Genomic DNA, 23,937 nt, shown 5'->3' with positions numbered 1-23,937 from the left:
TTCATGTAAAAAGGTTTATTTGTAAAAGAGTCCAGCTGTCAACATCAGTGAGTATTAAACATTCCCTCTTTTCACAGTAAAAATAAACGGTCTCCGAACAAAAGACGTCACCAGGGGGAATTTTCACAGATTTACTAAACAAACCAGTGACAAGCGTCCGGTTAAGATCCCTTTAATCCAGTAGTTGACCCTGATCTTCCTCTAGAGAATATAAATCTATATCATATGTGTTCATGTGAAGCGTCATCAGACTCTTCTCTGTTCACGTGTGTGATCCTGGCCCGGCCACACTTTTTCTGTCTCTTCCAGTTTGTTTTTAGATTCTCCGCATGAGACATTTTCACTCATCTCATGAATAGCTGGAGTTCTGAAACGACACAAACATCACAAACTTTATTATAAACAACAACATGTCAGAAAGTCAGATCACCTGGAAGTTAAATCATACAACCCATGAGTTTATTTTAATATTGAGAAAATATAACCGAGAGAAATGTGTGTGTGCGTCTGTTTGTGATTGTGTGTTCATGTTTGTATATCCCGGTGGGGACCTAAACCTGAACACACACCAACTCATGGAGACTCGAACAATATTTTTTACAAATCTAAAAATGCAAAAAGTGTTCTATGATCTTTAGGTTTAGGGATAGGGTTAGGGATAGGGGATAGAATATACAGTTTGTACAGTATAAAAACATTACTCCTATGGACTGTCCCCACGGGGATAATAAACCAGACATGTGTGTGTGTGTGCGTGCGTACCTCACTGGTTCCTCTCACGCGTCGTGGTGAGACAACACGTCTCTGTTCATGGATGTCCTGCAGTCGTGTGATGAGGAACTTTTTATCTTCTCCCTCCTGAACACAGAAAGGAAATGATGTCATGAAGACACGTTCAGAATCAGACATGAATGGTTCTATCCTTGTGTGTTCTTGTGTCTTACGTTTTCAATCTGTTCCTGTAGAAGTTCAATGATCTTCCTCTGACCATCCACCACCTGACTGTGAAAGTAAATCACGATCCTGCAGACGGGCAGAGAGAGCAAACATTCATTCACTCATTCAGTGTTGTTGGTTTGGAGAGAGACGGGCAGAAGACAGTGAAACTCACAGGAAGACACCCGCCGACAGGAAGAGGAAGAGAGGATTCTCCACCAGGTAAGTGTGAGCCCAGGTAAGCCAGGACAGATTAGAGTTCGAACTGGCCAAATCTTCCACCCACAGTTTTCCTGCCTGGATCATCGTCTTTAAGCCCCGGAACGGTCCGCAGCTGATGGACGGCTTTATCCTGACACACACACACACACACACACACGCAATCATGTTTCAGAGAGAATCAATCACTCATGAACACAATGACAGATGCTTAAGTTTCATCAGGTCTGTGGCGACAAACTCTTGACTAGTCTAACATAGTGACCAACAACGTTCCCCACAGTTCAAATGGATTATTAAACTAAAATGATTCAAACTAAATAATGTTTATTTGAAAATGTAAAAATGCAGAATGTTTTCTGCGATGGTTAGGTTAGGAGAAGGCAATAGAATATACAGTTTGTCCAGTTTAAAAATCATTACGCCTATGGAAAGTCCCCACAATGTATAGAAACCTAACGTGTGTGTGTGTGTGTTTAACACTCACGTCCACATGGTGTATGTCACACACACAGCAGCACTGAGGAATGATGGGAAACACAACAGCGTGATGAAGATGGTGGTCATCTGACAGGCTCGCCAGGGCTTCCCAGACGCCTGACAGTTCATCATCAGACTCACCTACAAACACACACATCATCAGATACACACACACACACACACACACNCCATCAGATGAGCTCATTGAATCTACAAAACTTGGCAGACGCTCCCTGTGACCCGATTTGTCATCTTGGTCTGAATAAAATGGAAGCGGACTGGCAATTTTACAAAGAAGGATGAATAAGATGATTCACTGAAACTATTCTCAGGAGCGTTTCTGCACAGCTAAGCAATCCAGGGGGTTATTAAAGTCGGGAATCAATTGATCGATGAGACAGTTTGTACATTCGCTAGATGAGTTTTCATTAGTCTATGATAGTGATGAAGTTTGTGTTTTAGTGTGTTTTCTAGTACATCATTAAAATATACTTGTGAAAACAATTTTGTATTGTTTTAGATCAACTTTAAAATGAATATTAGCTGTTAAAAAAATTAAAAATATTTTTTGGTAATTTGTCAGTTTTGTAGTCATAAACATTTCCAACAACTAAATGGATTATTTGGGATCATCTCTAATAATTTCACTTTTGCATTTTTCAGCTTAAATGTTCATTTCAGATATTGAAATTTGGTATTCGTCAGCAATGATGGCACTGGTAACCTTATGTAATATGTAATCACACTATGAAAACATACTCTCATCTGAGCCGCGGAAAGCCTCTCGGGGCTGTAGGCAGGCATCGATACGCCGAAAGTGTCGGAAAAGTGGACGAACTTGCTTCTTACGGCTCTCCTTGTCCTCCTCTGCCCTGTTGGAAATAAAGAGAAAAACACATCGGTTAGTTATTCAGCTGTAAATACTTTAGTCATTTATTTCTCTTTAAAAGGCATGAACAGTGCACGCCTAAAATGAGCAAATTAGGGATGGAAATTGCATTGAAAAGGTATCTGAGGATTGCTGTCGAGTGTTTTAACTGTTTGTTATGGCTGGACTGCGAGACATTTCCAACTCCAATAAGGCAAAGCACACTGCGTCTCTGAGGGGAAATGGCATCGGTTTCGTTTAAACAGAACTTTAATGTTAGGAAGACTGCAGTGCTGAATAAACCATAAAAAACAAAACGGAGACTAAACAGAACGTTACCTATTTCAAAAGCCAGGGAAAGAAACATTTCCTAAATTCTTTAAACTGGATTACAAAAAAAGGTTTGAGGTTTTATGAAAAACGCCAGTCCTTGAAAAAATCGTTTAATGACACAATCAGTAACAAAACACTAAACCTACGGACAAATCAGCATCTGCTTCCCCCCAAGCTCTTAAAGGGCCACTGCGGGATTTAATACTTCACAATTCAACCAATATGTATTATGATCTCCTGTTGTTAAGGTTTCATAAAAACATTTCTAGCTTGTATTAATTTTGTACAGTGTGAATAAAGAGAATATGATGCTTACGGGCTTTGTAGTATCTCACTCCAGCGCTGAAGCTTCAGGACGTCCTCCACCAACTCTGGAAAGCGGCTGAGATCTTGAACAGCGCACAGATACAGTTCCTAAAAAAACACAAACAGGGAGAAAACAGAGAAGCAAAATGATGATGACGTTTTCTACAGTAATGAGAAACAATTGTGAAAACAGTAAGTTATAGCATCTGGCCTGAGCCCTGACTTCTAAAACCACTTGTGAGGAAAAACAGAAGAACTGAAGTTTAAAATAACCCTTGCGTAACTATGTGCCAAAACTGAAAATCCAAAATAGAAAAAAGCTCAATTCTATAACACAGGTGTGTTTGTCTTTCATTAGGAAACGCTGAGGTGAAACCAGAGCATAAAAAAACAATATTTTTCTGAGTTGGTGGCTTTTTTTAAACATGTTTTGTTACCATAGAAACCTTGACAGTCTCATACTAAATCAAAAAAGGCATTCAAAATAACAACAAAATACATAAATCTGCATACATTCTGGTATATTCTGGTTTATTTTCATGTGTACGCTACCTTTGGGAAGGTATTGGACCGTTCTCCCTCCTCCTGCAATAAGTCTCTATACGTATCAAGATATCGGAAGGCCACGGTCAGAACCGCAACTTTCCGCTCCGCTCCATCCCAGCCGGGCCAGCCTTCACCCTGCTTCCCGTCTGCATTGAATCTGAGCCCGCGGTTAAGAAACGACACACTCACCAGCCAACAAATATACCTACACCTGCACTCACTTTAAAGCTCTGAATATAAATGTACACACATGTCTACACGTGTATGTGCAGACTAAGCTCTTTAAATAGACATACGTGATCTCTCTGCTCTGGATCGGGTCTTTTTGGTGTGCCAATGATTATGGACGTTTTATTGGTTAAGAAGTCCAGACACAATATATGTACCGCTGGACATTTAAACTTAAAAACTGAAGTGGTGTACATAAGTGCGTGTGGATAAAACATGCTCAGACAGCCGCTGTCCGATCACCTGATGCAGATGCAGGTCTGGAAAAACAAAATCTACAGCTCTGTGGCCAGACAGACAGAATAATTACACCCTTTGAAAAGTATTGAGGGCGATGGAACACACCCATTACACCCACACACACTCACACGGACGCACGCACACTACAACATAAACACACACATGGATCGTTCTGTGCAAGCAAGGTTACGTAAGTCAAAGCGGTAAGCACTTGAGCAAAACAACCATTTTTCTACAATTCTGCAAAGACACCCTGTTCCCAATCCGAATATGCAGGATAAAAATGTCAGCATGCCAAGCATCCTTTGCGATAAGAAACAAGTCTAAAATTGAAAAATCATCAGTAGCCGCCACCTCCGTTCGGCAGCAGTGTGAGACGCCGGGCAGCTGCAGAAAATGAACTCTTCACGAGTCCTGGTTTGTAGCGGTTTGGAGGCCGGCCAGAGAACTCCGCCGGGAGCTCGGCCTGTGAGCTTTGATCATTCAGCCATTCAAACACTGCGTGTGTTGAGCCGAAACCAGTGTGTCCAAAGTAAAAAAGGAATTATGTTGCTTTCAAGTTTTATTAAAGGAACAGTTCACCCAAAAATGAAAATTCTGTCATCATTTACTCACCTTCGAGTTGTTCCAAATCTGTATACATTTCTTTATTCTGATGAACACGGAGAAAGATATTTGATAGAATGCTTATAACCAGACAGGTTTGTTGACTCCCCCATTGACTCCCATAGTAGGAAAAAAATGGTAGTCAAAAGTGCCCCAGAACTGTTTGCTTTCCTACATTCTTCAAAATGTCTTCTTTTGTGTTCAACAGAACAAAACAAATGATGAAGCAATTTTTCCTACTATGGGAGTCAATGGGGGCGAGATCTGTTTGGTTATAAGCATCAGATCAAAGAAATGTATACAGATTTGGAACAACTCGAAGGTGAGTAAATGATGACAGAATTTTCATTTTTGGGTGAAGTATCCCTTTAAATCCATTAATAAACTGATGAGTAGGAAACGAGGAGACTAAGCAGGAAGCAGAGGTGTTTCCACAACAAAAGATCTGATCAGGCCTGGATTAGGTCAAGTCAAAGACCGGGAAAAAGAAGGGGAAAAGGTATGGAAATTGAAGATAAATGAAGTAAAGACGGTGTGCTTTGCATCAGGAGGGATTAGCAGAGAGAGAAGAGAGAGAGGGAAGAGAGAGAAGAGAGAGAAAGAGAGAGGGAAGAGAGGGAAGAGAGAGAAGAGAGAGAGAGAGAGAGAGAGAGAGAGAGAGAGAGAGAAGAGAGAGAGGGAAGAGAGAGAAGAGAGAGAAAGAGAGAGGGAAGAGAGGGAAGAGAGAGAAGAGAGAGAGAGAGAGAGAGAGAGAGAGAGAGAGAGAGAAGAGAGAGAGGGAAGAGAGAGAAGAGAGAGAAAGAGAGAGGGAAGAGAGGGAAGAGAGAGAAGAGAGAGAGAGAGAGAGAGAGAGAGAGAGAGAGAGAGAAGAGAGAGAGGGAAGAGAGAGAAGAGAGAGAAGAGAGAGAAGAGAGGGAAGAGAGAGAAGAGAGAGAAGAGAGGGAAGAGAGAGAGAGAGAGAAGAGAGGGAAGAGAGGGAAGAGAGAGAAGAGAGGGAAGAGAGAGAAGAGAGGGAAGAGAGAGAAGAGAGGGAAGAGAGGGAAGAGAGAGAAGAGAGGGAAGAGAGGGAAGAGAGAGAAGAGAGAGAGAGAGAGAGAGAGAGAGAGAGAGACAGAGAGAGAGAGAGAGAGAGAGAGAGAGATTTTTTTGATTTGATTTTTAATTTACAAAACAAACAGTTATAACACCACTGCAATTTAAAATTTTCAATATCATTCATAGCTTTATAGTAATTGAACTCCACAACAATTCTTGACTTAACAAGAGCTTTCAATAAAGGTATAATTTCTTGACTATTCTTATTCCGTAGTCTGTTCATTGCCAGCTTGGCTTGTCCAAACAGAAAATTAATCATTTGCCATTTAATCCTCTGCTTTTGGTTGTACCCTGCCCCCAAAATAAAAACACCAGGTGTAAACTTCACCCCACATTTTCCACATAGCAACTTCAAAAAGTTAAACAACATCTGAAGTCTTACACACTCTAAAAAACAATGAAAAACAGTTTCCCTCGAATCACAGAAAACACATTTATCATCAACAGTTGGATTAATATTTGAAACAAATGCATTAACAGCCACAGCCCCATGTAATATCCTCCATTGCAAGTCGCCAGATCGTTTTATCAATGGTGGTTTATACAGCACCCTCCATACAGGTTTTATTTCATCCTTCATCCCAAGTTTGTCCCTCCAAACTGTATCAGTCCTCCCATTTAATGTTCCTTTATTTAAAACTTTATCAAAACACTTATACATAACTTTCCCTTCAACTTCGTACAAATCTAAATTGTCCAGACAATTGAGATCCAACAAAGGACCAGACATTTCTTTAAGATCCGGTGTAATCCCCAGTTTTGGAAAAGGGTCTTTTGAGTCCATAATAACTCTTCCACTCTTAAAATCCTTTATTAAAGACAGTTCCTCATTTGTCAACCTTGACTTCCACAACTCTACTATGTTTAATGTGTGACGTATTGACCTTTGACCCAGCAATGTGGCCACTGCATCTATATTGCTCATCTCAGGTCCAGCAACATTAACTATGTGCCTCAATGTCACAGCCTTGGAAGCACATAACGTTTTCGTAATTCCAGGAAACTTCTCTCTGGCAATATCCATACAAGCTCCTTTGATAAGAGGTTCTTTTAATAGCCAGTACACAGATTTGGTTGCCTCCAACTTGCAAACATTTAAAAGTCCCCACACTTTAAAAAGTCCACGGTAAAACTGAGGTATTCCAGCCAGTCGTAGCTGTTTAGCATCCATGAGAAACAGTGTAGCATCCAATCCCAGTCCATCTACATTTTGTAGAATTAATTCCGCCATCTTTCTCCACACCAAATTCACAGGACCAGTCAAAAACTTCTGAATAAATTGCAGGCGAAAGGTGGCGTGCCTACTTGGTAGATGTACCAGTCCTTGTCACCCCTCTTCTTTCGGAAGAAAGATAACACTTTGAGGGATCCAGTGTAGATTGTCCCAAAAAAAGTTCACTAAAATTGTCTGTAAATGGGACAATAATCCAGGAGGTGGATCAATACAAACTAATCTATGGCACAATGTTCAGGCGACCAGATTATTAACAATTAGAACCCTCCCTCTAAAAGACAATTCTAAATGAATCCATTTCCATTTCTTTAGTTTACCTTCCATTTTTTCAATTACTCCTTCCCAATTCCTTTGTTGGGTATTTGAATCCCCAATATAAACACCCAAGTACTTAAAACCTTCCCTCTTCCAAATCAACCTACCAGGTAATCTTGGTGGCCCTTCCTCCCATTTTTCAACAATTACTACTTTTTTTTTCTCCCAGTTAAGTTTTGCAGCTGAAATTACCCCGAAATTGTTAACAACAGAAATTAACTGGTTAACATCTTGTTGCCCATTCACCATAACCATTACATCATCAGCATAAGATTAAATTTGGTGCTGTATACCGTGGTTCATTACCAAGCCTTCAATCTTTGATCTTAGTTTACTTAGCATTGGTTCAATGGCTAGTGAATAGAGCATACCAGACAGAGCACAACCTTGTCTGATCCCTCTACTAACTTTAAAAGGGGCGCTTAAACCATTCAGTTCCATCTTCAGTAAACTTTCAATGTCTTGGTACAACACTTTTAACATATCAATAAAACCGGAACAAAAACCAAAAGCTTCTAAAGTGTCCCATAGATACGGATGTTCGACTTTATCAAATGCTTTTTCTTGGTCAATGGAGATAAATCCCAAATTAACCCCCACAAGACTTGAAACACTCAAAACATCTCGTATGAGACAGACATTATCTGTAATTGATCTGCCCGGCACACAATATGTTTGGTCAAACTGAATGACCTGCCCCATCACTTCTCTCAACCTATTAGCCATAGACTTAGAAAGAATTTTAAGATCAGAGCACAGCAGACTCACAGGTCGCCAGTTTTTAATCTCCTGCAAATCACCCTTTTTTGTAAGCAATGTAATCACTGCCCTCCTACAGCTCAGAGGCAAAGAGCCACCAGACAAACTTTCATTTAGGACCGCCAATAAGTCTGTGCCCATTACAGACCAAAATGTTTCATAAAATTCAACAGGAAGCCCATCTATACCAGGGGCTTTTCCATTCTTCATGTCCTTCAGAGCATTCAGAAGTTCCCCTTCAGAAAGAGGCTTCTCTAGATCTGCCTTTGAGTCCTCCAAGACATTCGGCAGACCTTCATAGAAACTAGCAGACAACTCCTCATTTTGCTTGTGTTCACTACTATATAGCTCACCATAGAACTGCACAGCTCTTCTCTTAATTTCAGATGTCTTTGTAAGCCCTTGCCCATCCTCTGAGTGCAAAGAGTGAATATACCGACTCTGTCCATTCTTTCTTTCAAGGCTGAAGAAAAACTTAGAAGGGGCATCCATTTGCGTTAAATTCTGAAAACGTGAGCGGACCAAAGCGCCTTGTGCTTCAATGCTGAGCAAATCTGCAAGAGTAGATGTCTTAGTTTTAAGGGTTTCAAAATGTCTCCCCTTCCCCTTAACCTCCACTAAACCTTTTACTTCCATTATTTCAGCTTCAAGCTTTTTCATTGATCTAGCGATGTCCCGAGAAACATTGAAAGTATACTGTTGACAAAGTGCTTTCACTTCAGCTTTTCCACAATCCCACCACTGGCGTAAATTTTTAAAACATTGTTTCCTCTGTTTAAAGTTATTCCAAAAAGAAATAAAAACATCCTTAAAACTATGATCACTTAACAGAGATGCATTAAAATGCCAGTATGCGCTCTTTAACTTCGTATTGGCTATAAAAGCATTACATGTGACAAGACAATGATCAGAAAAACTAGTTGGGTGTAATAGAACAACTTTTCATAACATTAAAATGATGCTTAAAACAATAAATCTTATCCAACCTGGCTAGTGACATACAATTTTCTCTACTATGTGCCCATGTATACTGTTTCACATTATTATTGAGGTCTCTCCAAATATCACATAGGCTGTGTGTCACAATCAGTTCATTCAAAGCACGACTTGAGGCAACATGAGGTTCCATATGGTTCCTATCTAATCTATAGTTCTGTGTACAATTAAAATCCCCACCCAAAAACAACAATTCATCAGAGCTACAGCTCTGTACAACTGTATTCACTTCTTTGAGAAAGAACACTCTTTCGTTGCCATTTGTGGGAGCATAAACATGAATAAAATTGACCTTACATTTTTCAAACTGCGCTTTTATATATAACAATCTACCAGGTATCACATGCTCAACCTCACATGAAAAGGGCAGAAAATTCTTGGCAAAAAGAACAGCCACCCCTCCACTAACAGAACTCAAATGAGAGAGTAAAACTTCGCCATCCCATTCTTTTTTCCAATCAATTTCATTAATGTCATCACTATGTGTTTCTTGGACAAACAACACATCAATATTCCTTTGCTTGATAAGCTCAACCAACAAGGCCCTTTTTTGCATATCTCGAGCCCCATTCAAATTAAGAGAGCTCACCCTCATAAAAAAGGTTTGAGAAGACACAAACAAAACAAAAGTATAAAAAAGCGGTGATTATGTGGTGTCAAAGCCATCTTCAGTTTGTAGTTCTTTTTTTAATTTGGAAACCAATTTTTTTAATCTGTAAATCTCTGGTACTGTAAAGTGGTCTCCCCCTTCACCTCTCAATAACACTGTTACAGAGTTAATAAACATTCTACGGACTGCAAAAAAACTTCCAAACTGGACATTCTTCACATTTTTAGTTCTCTGCAGAAAAGACTTTATTTTGTCAAAATTGTAATCACTACGTCTACTTCGTTCTGCTTTATTATCCATTACTTCACCATCAGAATCCTCAATCGTGCTGCCCTCAGTGTCATCCATCTTATCAAAAACTTTTCTTGTTGGTCTGCTCATTTTTGCTGTTACCCTACTCTTTGTAACTTTTTTCTGCTTAGTGACAGGTACTTTAAAAATGGTCTCATCATCAACCATATCTGTCACTATCTCTTCTTCCTCCACTATTGGCTCAACAACATCCATGGACACTGTATCTTCAACACTCTTTACATTTTCACTACACTCCTCCACAGAGCATTTCATCACAGGCACGAGTTTTCTTCCGTGCCTGCGTGAAAGCCGCTCACACTTTGTTTGGCTTGGGTCCGCCATTGTCGACCAGCACAAGGCTGGCTGACAGCGCCCCACAAAATCAAACGCCTAACTCCTTAACTTTTCTTTGTATATAGTCTTTTAAAGTTTAAACCAGAGACAGTACAAATAAGAAAAAGAATAAACTCACACGTGTCGCCACACTCTCACACACGCCAACTCCACACTCACCCCGCTCATGCGCACAGAGAGAGAGGGAGAGGGATGAGAGTCAAATGTCTAACAGAGTCAATTGGGGACAAACATCTCCGTGTGTGTGCGTGTGTGTGTTGTTGTACCTTGTGCCTATACTCAGAGAAGTAATAGACAGCAAGAACACACAACAACGTGCTGCCCAAACACATGATCCACGCCAACATGTGAATGAAGATCCGGAACAAACGCTGAAGAACAGGAAACTTCAACTCCTGACGGTTCACCTCCGCCACCAGCTCCTGCACACACGACACAACACACACACTATACGCACACATTTGTGTTCTTATTTATATTCCCTGGCACAGGTTTGTGTTCTTACTTTGAGTTGTGTGCCGATGTTCTCACGCTGGAGTCGAACTGAAGTTTTCTTGCTCACTTTAAAATCCCAGGAGCTGAAAACCTTGATGGCCAACAGTCCTTTAGATTTATCGATGCGAAAACTCTGACCGAAGGACTTTGACATGCTGGAGGATAAATAACACAGAAGGTCCAGCCAGTTTCTCATGAGGATGACGACTGGAGATGTGACGAGACGCGGCTGAAGCTCACCTGTACACGAGGATGATGCAGGTGATGAAGAACGCCGCACCGATGGTGAAGAAATAAACCAGAGGCATGTTGTATGAGAATGAAGAACTGCAGGACGTCCTGTTCCCTGACTGAACCATCCATGAGCAACGGCTCAGTGTGTAGTTACTATAGTAACCGTAATACAGCAGAGACTCGGAGAAATAACCCTGACACACACACACAGAATTACTACGGTCTGTGAGACTTGAAATGAAATGTAAAATGAGAAGAGTGAACCGTACCGCCCCCGTGAGGATCTCAAGACCCCAGGTGCTGGTGTTCTGCTCATGATGTGGATGCGTCACGGCCTGAGGAACAACCAGAAACAAACCCGGCACCAGGAAGAGGAAGACGTTGAAGAAGACCAGAGTTCTGAGGAAGACGAAGTAAGAGAGAACGCCCGTCCCGAAACGACCGCCGACACACTTCAGAGCCGTCTGCCACAACTGCAGCGATGACAGAAAAGACAGCCAGCTGAACCAGCCGTGTCTCACAGCCTGACAGACACACACACAGATGACAGACAGGTCAAGATCTGCACGTCATGACTGGTGTCACGTGCTCACTCCTTCACTAGTCCCTGTGACATCTGAGTGCACTATATGAGCGAGTCACCAACACCAAGTATGTCAGAGAGCACTGCTGCACACATGTTCATCATATTTCATGAATACATCTCAAATAAATCTTTCATCAAGCTGACTGCGGTCAGGTGCATCATGGGAAAAATGTCTTTGTCTTGTTTTGAAGAAGAAATATCGAAACATTCTTAAATCCAAATGGGATTACTTGACAAGAAAGGTGACCTAAGATATTTGGTCTTGTTTTATGAAAAAGAATGTAAGATTTAAGTAAGTTCATGGAAAAATAAACTTGAATTAGGTACTTGAGAAAGTGTCATTTTTCTCACCCATAGACAGATCTTTGGCTCGTTTTTACCATAAACTTACTTAATTCTTACATGCTTTTTCATAAAACAACACTAAATATCTTTTCTTGTCAAGTAATCTTATATTGATTTAAGACGTTTTAGATATTGTCACTAAAAACAAGAAAAAATGCTTGGTAAGAGTGTCATTTTTTGCAGTGTGGGAAAACGTGAGTTAGCATCAGAAGTACAATCAGAGTGCACTGTGGGTAAAAGAGTGAACTAACATATAAGCAGTGAAGTTGTTTACTTGTTTTGGTCGACACCCATTATAGTGCACTAGACTACAGGAGACGGTGAGCGGTGTCTGACACGGCTAATGATGTGGTCATAATGCATGTGATGGACTCACAGTGATGATGTAATACTTGAACTGACTACAGCAGGGGATTTGACTCTGAGACAAAGAGTGTTCCACTTTATTCATGGCCAACATCCTGAAAAACATCAGAACACACACACAACATCTGTGTGATGATACTTGTGTATTCATATTTGTATTTATTCATTCGTGCATTCATATCATGTTGTGCAATAAGTTGCTATGGGTGCGTCCCAAATGGCGCACTTATGCACTATTCTATATGTATAAATACTGTGAGTAGTTGTTACGACCTTGAGTGTCCTCCTTGCCTGATGGGGGCAGACTGTGGGAGGAGAATATATAAGGACTGGGAGTGTTCCTCTTGGTCTCTCTTTCTGGCTAGCTGGCTCACTCACGAGCTTCCTTCTCTCTCTCTCGGGAGCAACAGATGGCAGGAGTTGCTCCCGTAGAAAAGATAATGTTTCTTTACTGTTTGGCTTGATATTCACCTAATATATATTTTTTCTTTTGTTTGTTTCCTTTGTTGTTTTGGGTTACCCCTAGACTTTGTTTTATATATGTAATAATTGTGTTAAAAATTAAAACCATATGTTAGGTTTGAACAACCGTGTGTGACCCCATCTTTGTGTTTCGGTTTAACAAACGAGCTGGCCGTTACAGTAGTGCGTTCACATTGAAAACCCTGAAAAAAGAAGTGCACTTGAAGTACGCGGATGATGCGCTTTTTCAACCGAAAATATGAAGTGTGGAACTCAACGGTCGCAGTTTCAGTTACGTAGCGGAAGAGAGGCGGGGCTATCAGACACTAGCTGCTCGAGCAAAACTCTCCTGCAGAGTGATGACGCTTCATTCTGATGATGACTGAAGTCATGCTGGGCAAAACACATGAAAACTACATTAAATGTACAAATATATTTTTATTCACACGCATTTTGCCGTGCGATTGACGTCATTTACACTCGTCTGGGAAACCGATAAACTTCCGGTTAGTATAAAACCGTTTAGTATTCCATTTGGGACGATACTAACTTTACCCTTCTAAACATCAAACACTCAATAGTTGAGTGCATAGTGTATAGTATGTCATTTGGGACACGGCTTGTGTGTAACTTGTGTGTTCTACAGTAAGTTACTATGGTAACTTTTAGAAACGGGCTTGACTTACCCTGCTGTCTCACATTCTGAAACAGAAACCCCGGAGTTTCCCCTCATTTCAGGGTTAATAAACTCAGAGTTTTCACTAAACCTCCTTTCTGAAACAGGCCTGTGTGTGTGCGCGCGCACGCACTCTCTCACACACACACACACACGCGCGCACACACACAGGCCTGTTTCAGAAAGGACATGTGTGTGTGTGTGTGTGTGTGTGTACCTGAGCTCTTTCTTCTCAGCCAGACACAGAGGCATCGCTCTCAACATACGTACACGATCACTGACGGACAGATTCTGCAGATTGTTCACCAAACGCTCCCTCTTACTCTCTACACACACACACACACACACACACACGAGATGAGCAAAAAACACTCAACATGAACTCATGATTGTTTCAAACCTGCTTGTGTTTTTTACCTCCGTCTTCAAAACCGGCGCCGTCTGTTTCCACGCGATATCCACGGATGCTGGGACGAGCAGATCGAGGAAAGTGCTGGATGGAGGGTCTGCTCTGTCTGCGTCTGCGCAGCTGCATGGTGCGGTTATAATACTGAGAGATGATCGCTCCGCGACTGCGACCTGCGCAGAGAGAGAGAGATCTTCAGTATCACAACTGTTCCTCTTAGGCCCGATTCACATTTCACGTCTTTTGCGCGCACAAGTTCGTTATTTTAAATGTAGACACGCGGCAGGCGCGCAGGACGCACGTATGTGGTGCGGCGCACACATTATTGTAGGCACGTTGGCGCCGCATTGAGATGGAAATAGTTCAACGGGTCATTTGAAGAGAGAAAGCGGCGCACCTCAGACAGCTGAGAAAAAATGGAGATCAAATGGAGACTTTAGCTGAAGCTTCTCATACATTTCACCTGAGAAAGCCTGTCTGTAGCCTTGCTGGATAATTCATTTGTGTCTAATTTCTACAGATAAACTACAGAAACATCTGAGACACCAGAAGTCTTTAAACAGGCTATAAAAGAGAACTGTCTGAGCTTCTACTCTTTCATAGCTCATGAGGTGTAAATGAATGTAGATTGTAGAGGTGAGAAATGTTTGAGGTGATATTGAGATCTTCACTAATATTGACTTTTGATTGCAGACGAGAGAAATCTGAGCTCAGTTTGACATCTCTTCTCAAACTCTCATGACACTCACATTTGTGAGAAACATCTGAGACACATACACACCGATGGTTCGACTGGGCATAGAGGAGAGAACTCGGAGTGTGTCAGATGACCAGCGTTCTCCAATCAGAGAATCCGTCTGCTGCTGTCCGTCACTGAACTCCGTGACTGGACGAAACGCTGGACCCTCCAGACCCATGACATCATCTGTGACACGTACAGCAGAAACACAATCACATCACACACAGACATGAGAGAATCAATGTGTGTGTGCGCATGTGTGTGAGATCTGACCTTCCTCCTCCTCCAGGTCAAGCGCGGTCATCTCCATGACATCAGCATCAAAGTCATGACTATGTTCATTAATCAGCTGACTGAATGAATCATGAACACCGTATTCTTCAGCCGGACTCCTGAAACACACACACACACGTCATGACATTTCTGTGAGATCAATCTCAGTAGAATATGAATAACAAAAATAAATGTAAAACCACATCACGCTCAACACAATGAACCACTTCCATCGAAAACAAAGAATGTGGAAATGAACCAGTGATGACATCACCACTAACAACGATCACATGATCACAGAAAGACTTATTGTGCACTGATGCAAAACAGACCCACAGACAGACGCTTGAATTCATTTATAAAAGTTTTTGAAATCTAAAAATCACGCACGCATTGCACACACACACGCACACTCACACGCGCACGCACACACACGCACGCACGCACACACACACACGCGCACACACACGCACGCACACACACACACACACGCGCACACACACACACGCACACACACACACGTGCACGCTCACACGCGCACGCACACATGCGCATGCGCACACACACACACGCGCACACACACACACGTGCACGCTCACACGCGCACGCACACATGCGCATGCGCACACACACACACGCTCACACGTGCACGCACACATGCGCACACACACACACACACACGTCTGGTTTATATCTCCGTGGGGACAGTCCATAGGCGTAATGTTTTTATACTGTACAAACTGTATATTCTATCCCCTATCCCTAACCCTATCCCTAAACCTAAAGATCATAGAACACTTTTTGCATTTTTAGATTTAAAAAATATTGTTCTGTACAATTTATTAGCTTTTGTGCCCATGAGGACCTCAATTTTGGTCCCCACAGTGACACGAGTCCCCATGTGTTGGTGTGTATTCAGGTTTAGGTCCCCACCGGGATATACAAACATGAACACACACACACAGAACCCAGGAAGGGGGAGAATGGGGAATGCAGAAACAGCACATGTAATTAGTGACATCATAACAGTGTAAAACAGAGTAAATGTGACTTACTCCAGATCAATGATCCGATGATGAGACTGAAAACGGTTTCCTGCGGCCATGATCTGTGTCACGACTCATGAACTCCTAAGAGAAACACGGACCGCCGTCATGCTGCTGCTGCTACTGCTACACACACACACACGCGCGCACGCACACACAGACACACACACACACACACACACAGAAAGCAAGAAAGAAAGAATTTCAGCTCCATCATGTCACAACAGGTCTGTTATTACACACACAGAGTGATATGGAGCTGAAGGTGTGTCCGCTCAAAACCTTTCAGCACACCAACAAAAGCATTTTCACAAAACAAACACACAACTCAAACACACACAACTGCCTTCAAACATTCTACTCGCTCTTACATTACATGAGTTCAATCAGGTTCTGTTGTTACAGCCACAAATAAACATTCTGACATGAATTACTCAACCTCAAGTTGGTCCAAACCTGTAGACAAAACTACAGGTAGTTTTGCTGAACACAAAAGATAATATTATGAAGAATTGAGAAATGGTCAATGGTGCCCCAGATATGTCAGTTGCTACCAAATATCTCCTTCTGTGTTCAACAGAACAAAGAAATGTCTACAGGTTCGGACCAACTTGAGGGTGAGTAAATGATGAAAATTAGTCATTTTTGTCTGAGCTCTCCCTTTAAAGTCACCATGAAATCAAACAGGAATATTCTAAGTGTTTTACACAGTGTTGCAGTTATTATTATAAATAATTCGTCCATGCACTGCAGTGCACACCATTATTATTTCAATTCATTTGCATTTGTAATCTTTAATCACAAACATGAAGCTCCTCCCCCTCTCAACAACAGGTTGGACTATACCGACTGTCCAATGGCCAGGCATCTTCACCCCTCCCTCCACAGGAGACTGTAAACTGGCATTCAAACTAGGGCTGGGCGATATGACAAAAAAAAACTTGATAGTTTTTTCTATATTGATCGATAACGATATTTATTTCGATATATATTTAATGAAAAAACTGTATTTAAAATAATCTATTTTAAATACAGTTTATTAACAGAAGTTAACCTTTAACCAGTTAAAATTAAATTAAATGAATGCACTGTTGCAACACAGAGGATATTAGGCCATAAACAACATGTACCAGTTCATTCAGTCTCATTCTGACTCAATTGACTCGTTAAGTAAAGGGAGTGTTCATTCACTACATTCAACCAATGAAAGGGCTCCGTTACGGTGTACATTCGAACGCTATTGGCTCAGCACCTGCGCACATACATAACGCTGCAATAATGTCTTGCTCGAGTAGTGGGATTCATTCAATGCATTCAGTGAACCATGCAGGCATCTTACATACAAGGGTCAATATTTTAATGTGCACACAAACTCACTTCATTACATCTCTGATCTGTACAGGGCGGCGCTGGTTTGTTTCATAAGCACCAGCTCATGTTAGCAGATATGTTAACGATGGATATAAAAATGTTTGTGCTTGAGTTTCGAAGTAACTCGCTTTCAATTGCGCCTCAAGTTTGTTTTGTTTAACCGGCGATTGCGAAAAAAAATAAGACACTTGATAAACCGCGTGATGACAACTCGAGGTTAGTTTCACCGTTGTTTCCGCTTCCAGTCATGTTTTGCTCCTCATGTTGAGTTTTCTTTGCCAAGTGCAGTATGAAATGGACTTTGTACTTTGACGCGCATGATAAAAGCTGCACGCTGACTGACTGTTGTTGCGTTTATTTCTGCGTTCTGTTAGACTGTAAGATTAATCCATATCGAGTCAAAATGCCAATAGCTTATCATCGTTTTTGAAATGCATTCTATCGCGATTTGATATGATATCGTTTATCGGCACAGCCCTAATTCAAACCTGCCTCCAGTTTGTAACGCCCAACTTACAACAAACCAATCAAAAAGAGGGGAAGGGCAAAATAAAGCCCCTCCCCTTTTCTTCTAATTTCAGAAGCCTTTGCACTAGGGTTGCACGGTGTACCGGTGCTACGGTAGCATCGCTATGCTAAAGCTTCAAAATAAAGATCCTAGATCCTATGTGAAAAATGATCTAGTGTACTTTAGTATTTACTACAGTAAACTACTAAAACTCATAGTTACTAGTGTTTTTGAGTCTTATCAGAGTATATTTAAGTATACTACAGTATTTGTAGTATTTACAAATTACTAAATGTAAATGTATTTGCTACAATTTATCCAATTACTACAGTTAATACAACAACATATTCTAGTGCAAAGTATAATACAGTTTACTATAGTAAATACAAAATGTTTTATCTAAATCTGTGTTTTTGTATAGTTTTGAATTATATGGCACAGCATCGTGATACTACTTGGTATCGAGATACTTCAGCTGGTATAGTATCATAAGACATGTTTATGGTACCGTGACAACCCTACGTTGCACGCAGACTTTAAAGCCTCGGTGAAATCAAAATGTACTTTTTTAATTCATCAGTGCAGGTCAATCTACACACAGAAATATGTCCATTTTTCCTCATTTTCTATTCCGTTTCACTCAGAAATATAGTGTAGTAAAGATGATGATGACTTCTGCTTCACACAGACTTCATTGAGTGCGTTTTCATGCACAGTCTTACTCCGGTTATGCTTAAGCTGATAACAAGTAAGGTCATGTGAACGTGTAAAATGGTTTTGTTTTATTGGGGGAAGCTCATAAACAGTGTCAGCTAAACCCGCTCATCAGAGGTCGTTTTTTGCCCATGATTTCACGCTGCATGTCAACGCCTTCACCTGTTGTCTCTCAGTTGTGTTTATGTGCGCATGTCTGACAGCGCTATAGTAAAAGTCCCAAATGGAAGTAATAGTAAAATAACATATAAAAGTACGCTCTGGAATCATGCAGTTGATGTAGAAACGTCAAAACGAAAAACTATTGTTGCATAAGGTGGTTCTGTGGACACGAGAAGAGATATAAAAATACAGCTTCTGACCGTTTTCCCGCTGCGTTTTTAATGACTAAACAGACTATTGATGATGACGTCACTGCACGCGAGAAACCCGGCAAGTCTCAAACTTCCATGTAAACGCTGTTTTCTGCGTAGCCTGTTTATTACTATGCATGTAAACACGCGAAACAGGTTTCTTTTATAAGTTGATTTTTGATAGATTATTTATTTTGTGCATGTAAATGCACTCATTGTGACAAGAAATGTTTATAGCCTCATCTAAATCTGGAGATGATGAATGAAACCCGTCAGAAGAACACAGATGATGACGACACAGAGAACCAGACTCTTGAATTCTCTTTCTATTCAGATAAACAGTTTCAGACTCAGTGCAAGTTGCTTTTATTACAATTAGGGCTGTCATGATTATGAAATTTGGCTGACGGTTAATTGTCTATTAAATAATTGCGATTATGGCGATTAAAGCTACAATATGGAAGAATTTTGTTATGAAATATTCAAAAATCACTTGTGTGATATATTTCATGCAGTTATGTACTTACATTATCCCAAATGTTCCCAAGAACCAAGACTTAATGACTACAGGCCTGTTGCTTTAACATCTGTGGTCATGAAGTCATTTGAGAGACTTGTACTGGCCCACCTGAAGGACATCACCAGACCACTTCTTGATCCCCTCCAGTTTGCTTACCGAGCAAACAGGTCTGTGGACGATGCAGTAAACATGGGACTGCATTACATCCTACAACACCTAGACAGACCAGGGACTTACGTCAGGATCCTGTTTGTAGACTTCAGCTCGGCCTTCAACACCATAATCCCAGACCTCCTCCTGCCCAAGCTTACCCAGCTCTCTGTGCCAACCTCTACCTGTCAGTGGATTATTAACTTCCTGTCGAACAGGCAGCAGCTAGTGAGGTTGGGAAAATTTAAATCCAGCACATGTACCATCAGCACCGGAGCTCCTCAAGGATGTGTTCTTTCTCCACTGCTATATTCACTCTACACAAACGAATGCACCTCTACAGACCCTTCTGTCAAACTCCTGAAGTTTGCAGATGACACCACAGTCATTGGCCTTATTCAAGACGGTGATGAATCTGCCTACAGAAAGGAGGTTGCTCAGCTGGCTGCCTGGTGTAGTCAAAACAACCTAGAGCTGAATGCATTCAAGACAGTGGAGATGATAGTGGATTTCAGAAGGAACCCTCCATCACTTCCTCCCCTCACCATCCTGGACAGCACTGTGGATACTGTGGAGTCATTCAGGTTCCTGGGCTCCACCATCTCTCAGGACCTGAAGTGGGAGTCCCACATAGACTCCATTGTAAAGAAGGCCCAGCAGAGGTTATACTTCCTCCGTCAATTGAGGAAGTTCAACCTACCACAGGAGCTACTGACCCAGTTCTACTCAGTGGTCATCGAATCTGTTCTGTGCACTTCAATTACTGTTTGGTATGGCTCGGCCACCAAATCAGACCTACGAAGACTACAACGGACAGTTCGTAGTGCTGAGAAAATTATTGGTGCTCCTCTGCCCACACTTCAGGACCTGTACGATTCCAGAGTGAAAAACAGGGCAAGAAAAATCATCATTGACTCCACACACCCAGCACACAAACTCTTTGATCTGCTGCCCTCTGGCCGGCGCTTTAGAGCACCAAACACCAGGACTTCCAGACACAGAAGCAGCTTCTTCCCCCAGGCAATCTCCCTCCTAAACAGATAACTGCTCCTTAAGAGCAATATTCCACTTCCACTACTCCTATAGTGTGCACTAAGTGCCTTATTATATCTACATCTTATGTATACATGTATATAACACTACCTCTACTTACTAAATTAGTCCATTTGCACAAGTGTACATACAATTATGTATATTCTACTATATACTACCCTGTACAATGTCTCTTAATGTTATTATCCCCCATTTTCTGTAAAATACGTCTTTATTTTATATATGCACAATTTAGAATCTTTTAGACTGTAAATCTGTATTATATTGTATTGTCATTGTGTTGAATGTCTGTACTAGAAGCTTCCAACACCAAAGAAAATTCCTTGTGTGTGCAAGCACACTTGGCAATAAGCTCTTCTGATTCTGATTCTGATTCTGAATATGTGGAAATCCGAAGAACTCTTTAAGGATAATGGCCCGTCCCTTGTCTCCCTTGTATTTGTCGCATATCAGTGACTTAATATCCGCTGCTCCGCACTACCCTCAGTTTCCGCTTGTAGAAACTACGGCAACACGCACATGCGGAAGTGGTTATACAGCATCTGTTGTTCTGTTATTATGGATCACGATTACTCTTTGGCGAGTAAAGGAAACCAAAAAAGTGTAAACGTAGGCCAAATGAGGCAAGCAGGCTTATGGACAAACGAAGAAATAAAACAAGGATTAATATCCTTTTTAATATTAATAAAAGCGTTTTCTAAATGGAGAGAGCTTGGACTCGACAGAGACTCCGCTCTCGCATGTGTTTTAATAGACAGGTAAGCACTTTTTTTTTATTGTACACGAAATACTCATGCACAGATTATTTGAATAGTTATGAATGCAGTTACCCTATGAAATACAGTATATGTCGCACAAAAATATGTAGCCAATAACGTTACTTGTAAATGCTGTGGGTTCGTTCCAATTTACTTTTTAAACGACGACTATGACTGTTTTAAACAGGTAAAACTGTGTAGCATTACGCTACCAAATCAATTGACAAAGTCCAATATCAGTCGCGGGCTAACGTAGCATTACATTCCACGTTTCTTGCAAGCTAATTCATTATCCAAATATTCCATATTGTGGCTTTAATGGTCTGTATTAAGACTTTGACAATTAATTTATTAAATGAAGAAAAAATTTACTTTAGAAATGTGAAACTTTTGTAAATAACTAATATTATTTACTAGTGACCTTAACAGAGAAGACTTGAGTCTTGAGCATTAAAACTAGACATGAGGGTCTTGCTGTGTAGATGCAGCAAAACAAATCAACACAAAACACACAAAGCGAACACAAGTGAAATGATGGAGAAATGTCATTTGAATGTCGCAGTGAGTGCAGATCGAGGACGGTGGATGTAAAATGCAGCAGATACTGCAGATCACCATTGTTTTCTAAGAATTCACAATAATTGCGGTTATCTGAAATAATTGCAATGACGTCAAATAATTGCAATGTGAAAAAATTGTGACAGCCCTAATTACAATACACAAATACGATAAAAAGCACATTTTAATTATTCAGCACTTTAAATGATGTTTCTATGTTGCCCTTATTTTACTACAGATAAAAGCAAAAACCACAAAGCAATATGCCAAAAAAAACCATGCACTTACTGCACTTTGACTGTGAATAAAGCATGGTTAATCTCAGGAAAGAGATCTTTTGGACCTTGGCTTGCATCTGAACATTATTAAGAGATAACTGCTTTTTAATTTTATTTAGATTTAATATATTACTTTATTGACTTGTCATTAATACTTTCACAGACATATATTTTATTCATTTTAAACTACATTCATTTATTTTCAAATCAAATGACATGAAATGTGTAGGAGTTTTTTTATTGGTTTTCTCCTCCAGACAATATAAAAAAATCATCATCATGTCAGTAACTGTCAGACACAACAGTGTCGCTCTTTCTCTAAACTCCTCATAGCTGTGCTTCCAGAGAAACACACACATCTTCATCTGCATGATGAGTTTTCATTGATTCAGGGTTTAAACGCGAACCGAGGAAGCTGGGGACCGGTGTCATGAAACAGATTAACACAAACTAACACGGTTTGAAGTCCTCAGCTTTCTGAGATCAACTCGTTTCATGTGACAGGCGAATTGAGTGGGTGGAGGAACATCTTCAGTCTGCGGTCACAAGACACGTCAAAAGCCTTCCATTAAAGCCCTTAAACCCTCAAGACACGCACGCACGCACGCACGCACGCACACACACACAGTGTGAAGATCCACTAGATCCAGCACACATTCTCACATCTGGAAACAGAACAACAAAGAATCCGGTTGTGTTCACTCTCAGTTTACGACCTCAATGCATGCTGGGTAAAAAACCAACAGACGCGGATCCAAACACTTCCACACAATCCCAAACTACACAACAGAAAACATTCACCTTCACACACTTGTTTGTGTTTCCATCACAGTTCATTCTAAACAACATGTGTGCTGTTCATGTGCAACATCAACAAATGACAACATGACACAAACATCTGTCAGGAAACACATCACGTCACGAAAAACACTGTAGTACACTTTAATAGTTACTATGGTAGGGTTATGATGTTGATAACACAACAGTATCAATGAATTTTACAGTATGTGGAGCAGTCACTACAGACATGAAGACAATGCGTTTGAAGTGTTGTGTGTGTTGAGGGGTGCACTGATCCCTACAGCTGTCCACTAGAAAGGGAGCCTATTTGTTTAGGAGTCAAAGCAGTTTGCAGTTAAGTTTGACTAGATGGCACGAACAAAACAACCACATAAACACGTATCACCGTATTAAAACAACACAATATGTTCATCGTTCACAGCCCTGGTCAACAAGTGTTCACACCTGCTGAAGTTTCACCCACCTGATTCGTTCTCGTTTTAAAACACATATCAACTTTTCTTCTGTCGTTCATCGACACTTTGATCAGCATGAATGTATAAATAAATAAATACGAGTCGTTACTCACCGCGCTCGCGCTCGTCTGGCAATAATGCCAAGTGTCGAAAGGCTGAAACATTCCTGTGAATCGTTCGAAGAACCCGTTTCAAGAAACGATTCACTAATTCGTTTGAATCATCGCTCAGTAGCGCTCACAGAAGTCTGCACGGTATTTTATGTTTTAGTTAAGCGTGGTTTTGTATGATTTAGGCATTAAATGACACGTATTCACTGTTTTAGATTCAAATATGGCATGCATGTCCGCTGTTTCACTCCCTCAGACGCA

The 23,937-nt window shown here is 40.9% G+C and overlaps 1 protein-coding gene and 1 long non-coding RNA gene across 2 annotated transcripts; both read right to left on the bottom strand.

Moving 5' to 3' along the window:
* On the bottom strand, window positions 1-23,937 carry tmc6b (transmembrane channel-like 6b). Its single transcript, XM_057362792.1, has 21 exons — window positions 23,680-23,937; window positions 16,057-16,173; window positions 15,002-15,120; window positions 14,771-14,914; window positions 14,001-14,162; window positions 13,801-13,909; window positions 12,456-12,540; window positions 11,418-11,672; window positions 11,155-11,342; window positions 10,925-11,069; window positions 10,590-10,841; window positions 10,080-10,428; window positions 8,354-8,719; window positions 3,695-3,834; window positions 3,172-3,250; window positions 2,395-2,507; window positions 1,643-1,776; window positions 1,112-1,288; window positions 945-1,023; window positions 763-858; window positions 1-367 (listed from the first exon to the last, which is right to left on the bottom strand). The coding sequence occupies exons 2-21, from the start codon at window positions 16,104-16,106 to the stop codon at window positions 350-352; spliced, it is 3,060 nt and encodes a 1,019-aa protein (XP_057218775.1). The 5' UTR covers window positions 16,107-16,173; window positions 23,680-23,937; the 3' UTR covers window positions 1-349.
* On the bottom strand, window positions 2,376-3,860 carry LOC130571094 (uncharacterized). Its single transcript, XR_008965052.1, has 3 exons — window positions 3,695-3,860; window positions 3,153-3,250; window positions 2,376-2,507 (listed from the first exon to the last, which is right to left on the bottom strand). It is a non-coding gene; the product is annotated as an uncharacterized LOC130571094 (long non-coding RNA).

Source organism: Triplophysa rosa, linkage group LG20, assembly GCF_024868665.1.
Source record: "Triplophysa rosa linkage group LG20, Trosa_1v2, whole genome shotgun sequence".
Taxonomy (NCBI): Eukaryota; Metazoa; Chordata; class Actinopteri; order Cypriniformes; family Nemacheilidae; genus Triplophysa; species Triplophysa rosa.
This window is presented reverse-complemented; position numbering and strand designations above follow the sequence as displayed.

Coding starts and splice junctions, on each gene's coding strand:
- tmc6b (XM_057362792.1), bottom strand. CDS start 16,106: ATGGCCGCAGGAAACCGTTTTCAGTCTCATCATCGGATCATTGATCTG. Junction 11,673..12,455: donor TCAAGTATTACATCATCACT/GTGAGTCCATCA, acceptor TGTGTCTGTCAG/GCTGTGAGACACGGCTGGTT. Junction 1,289..1,642: donor GTGACATACACCATGTGGAC/GTGAGTGTTAAA, acceptor TGTGTGTGTCAG/GATAAAGCCGTCCATCAGCT.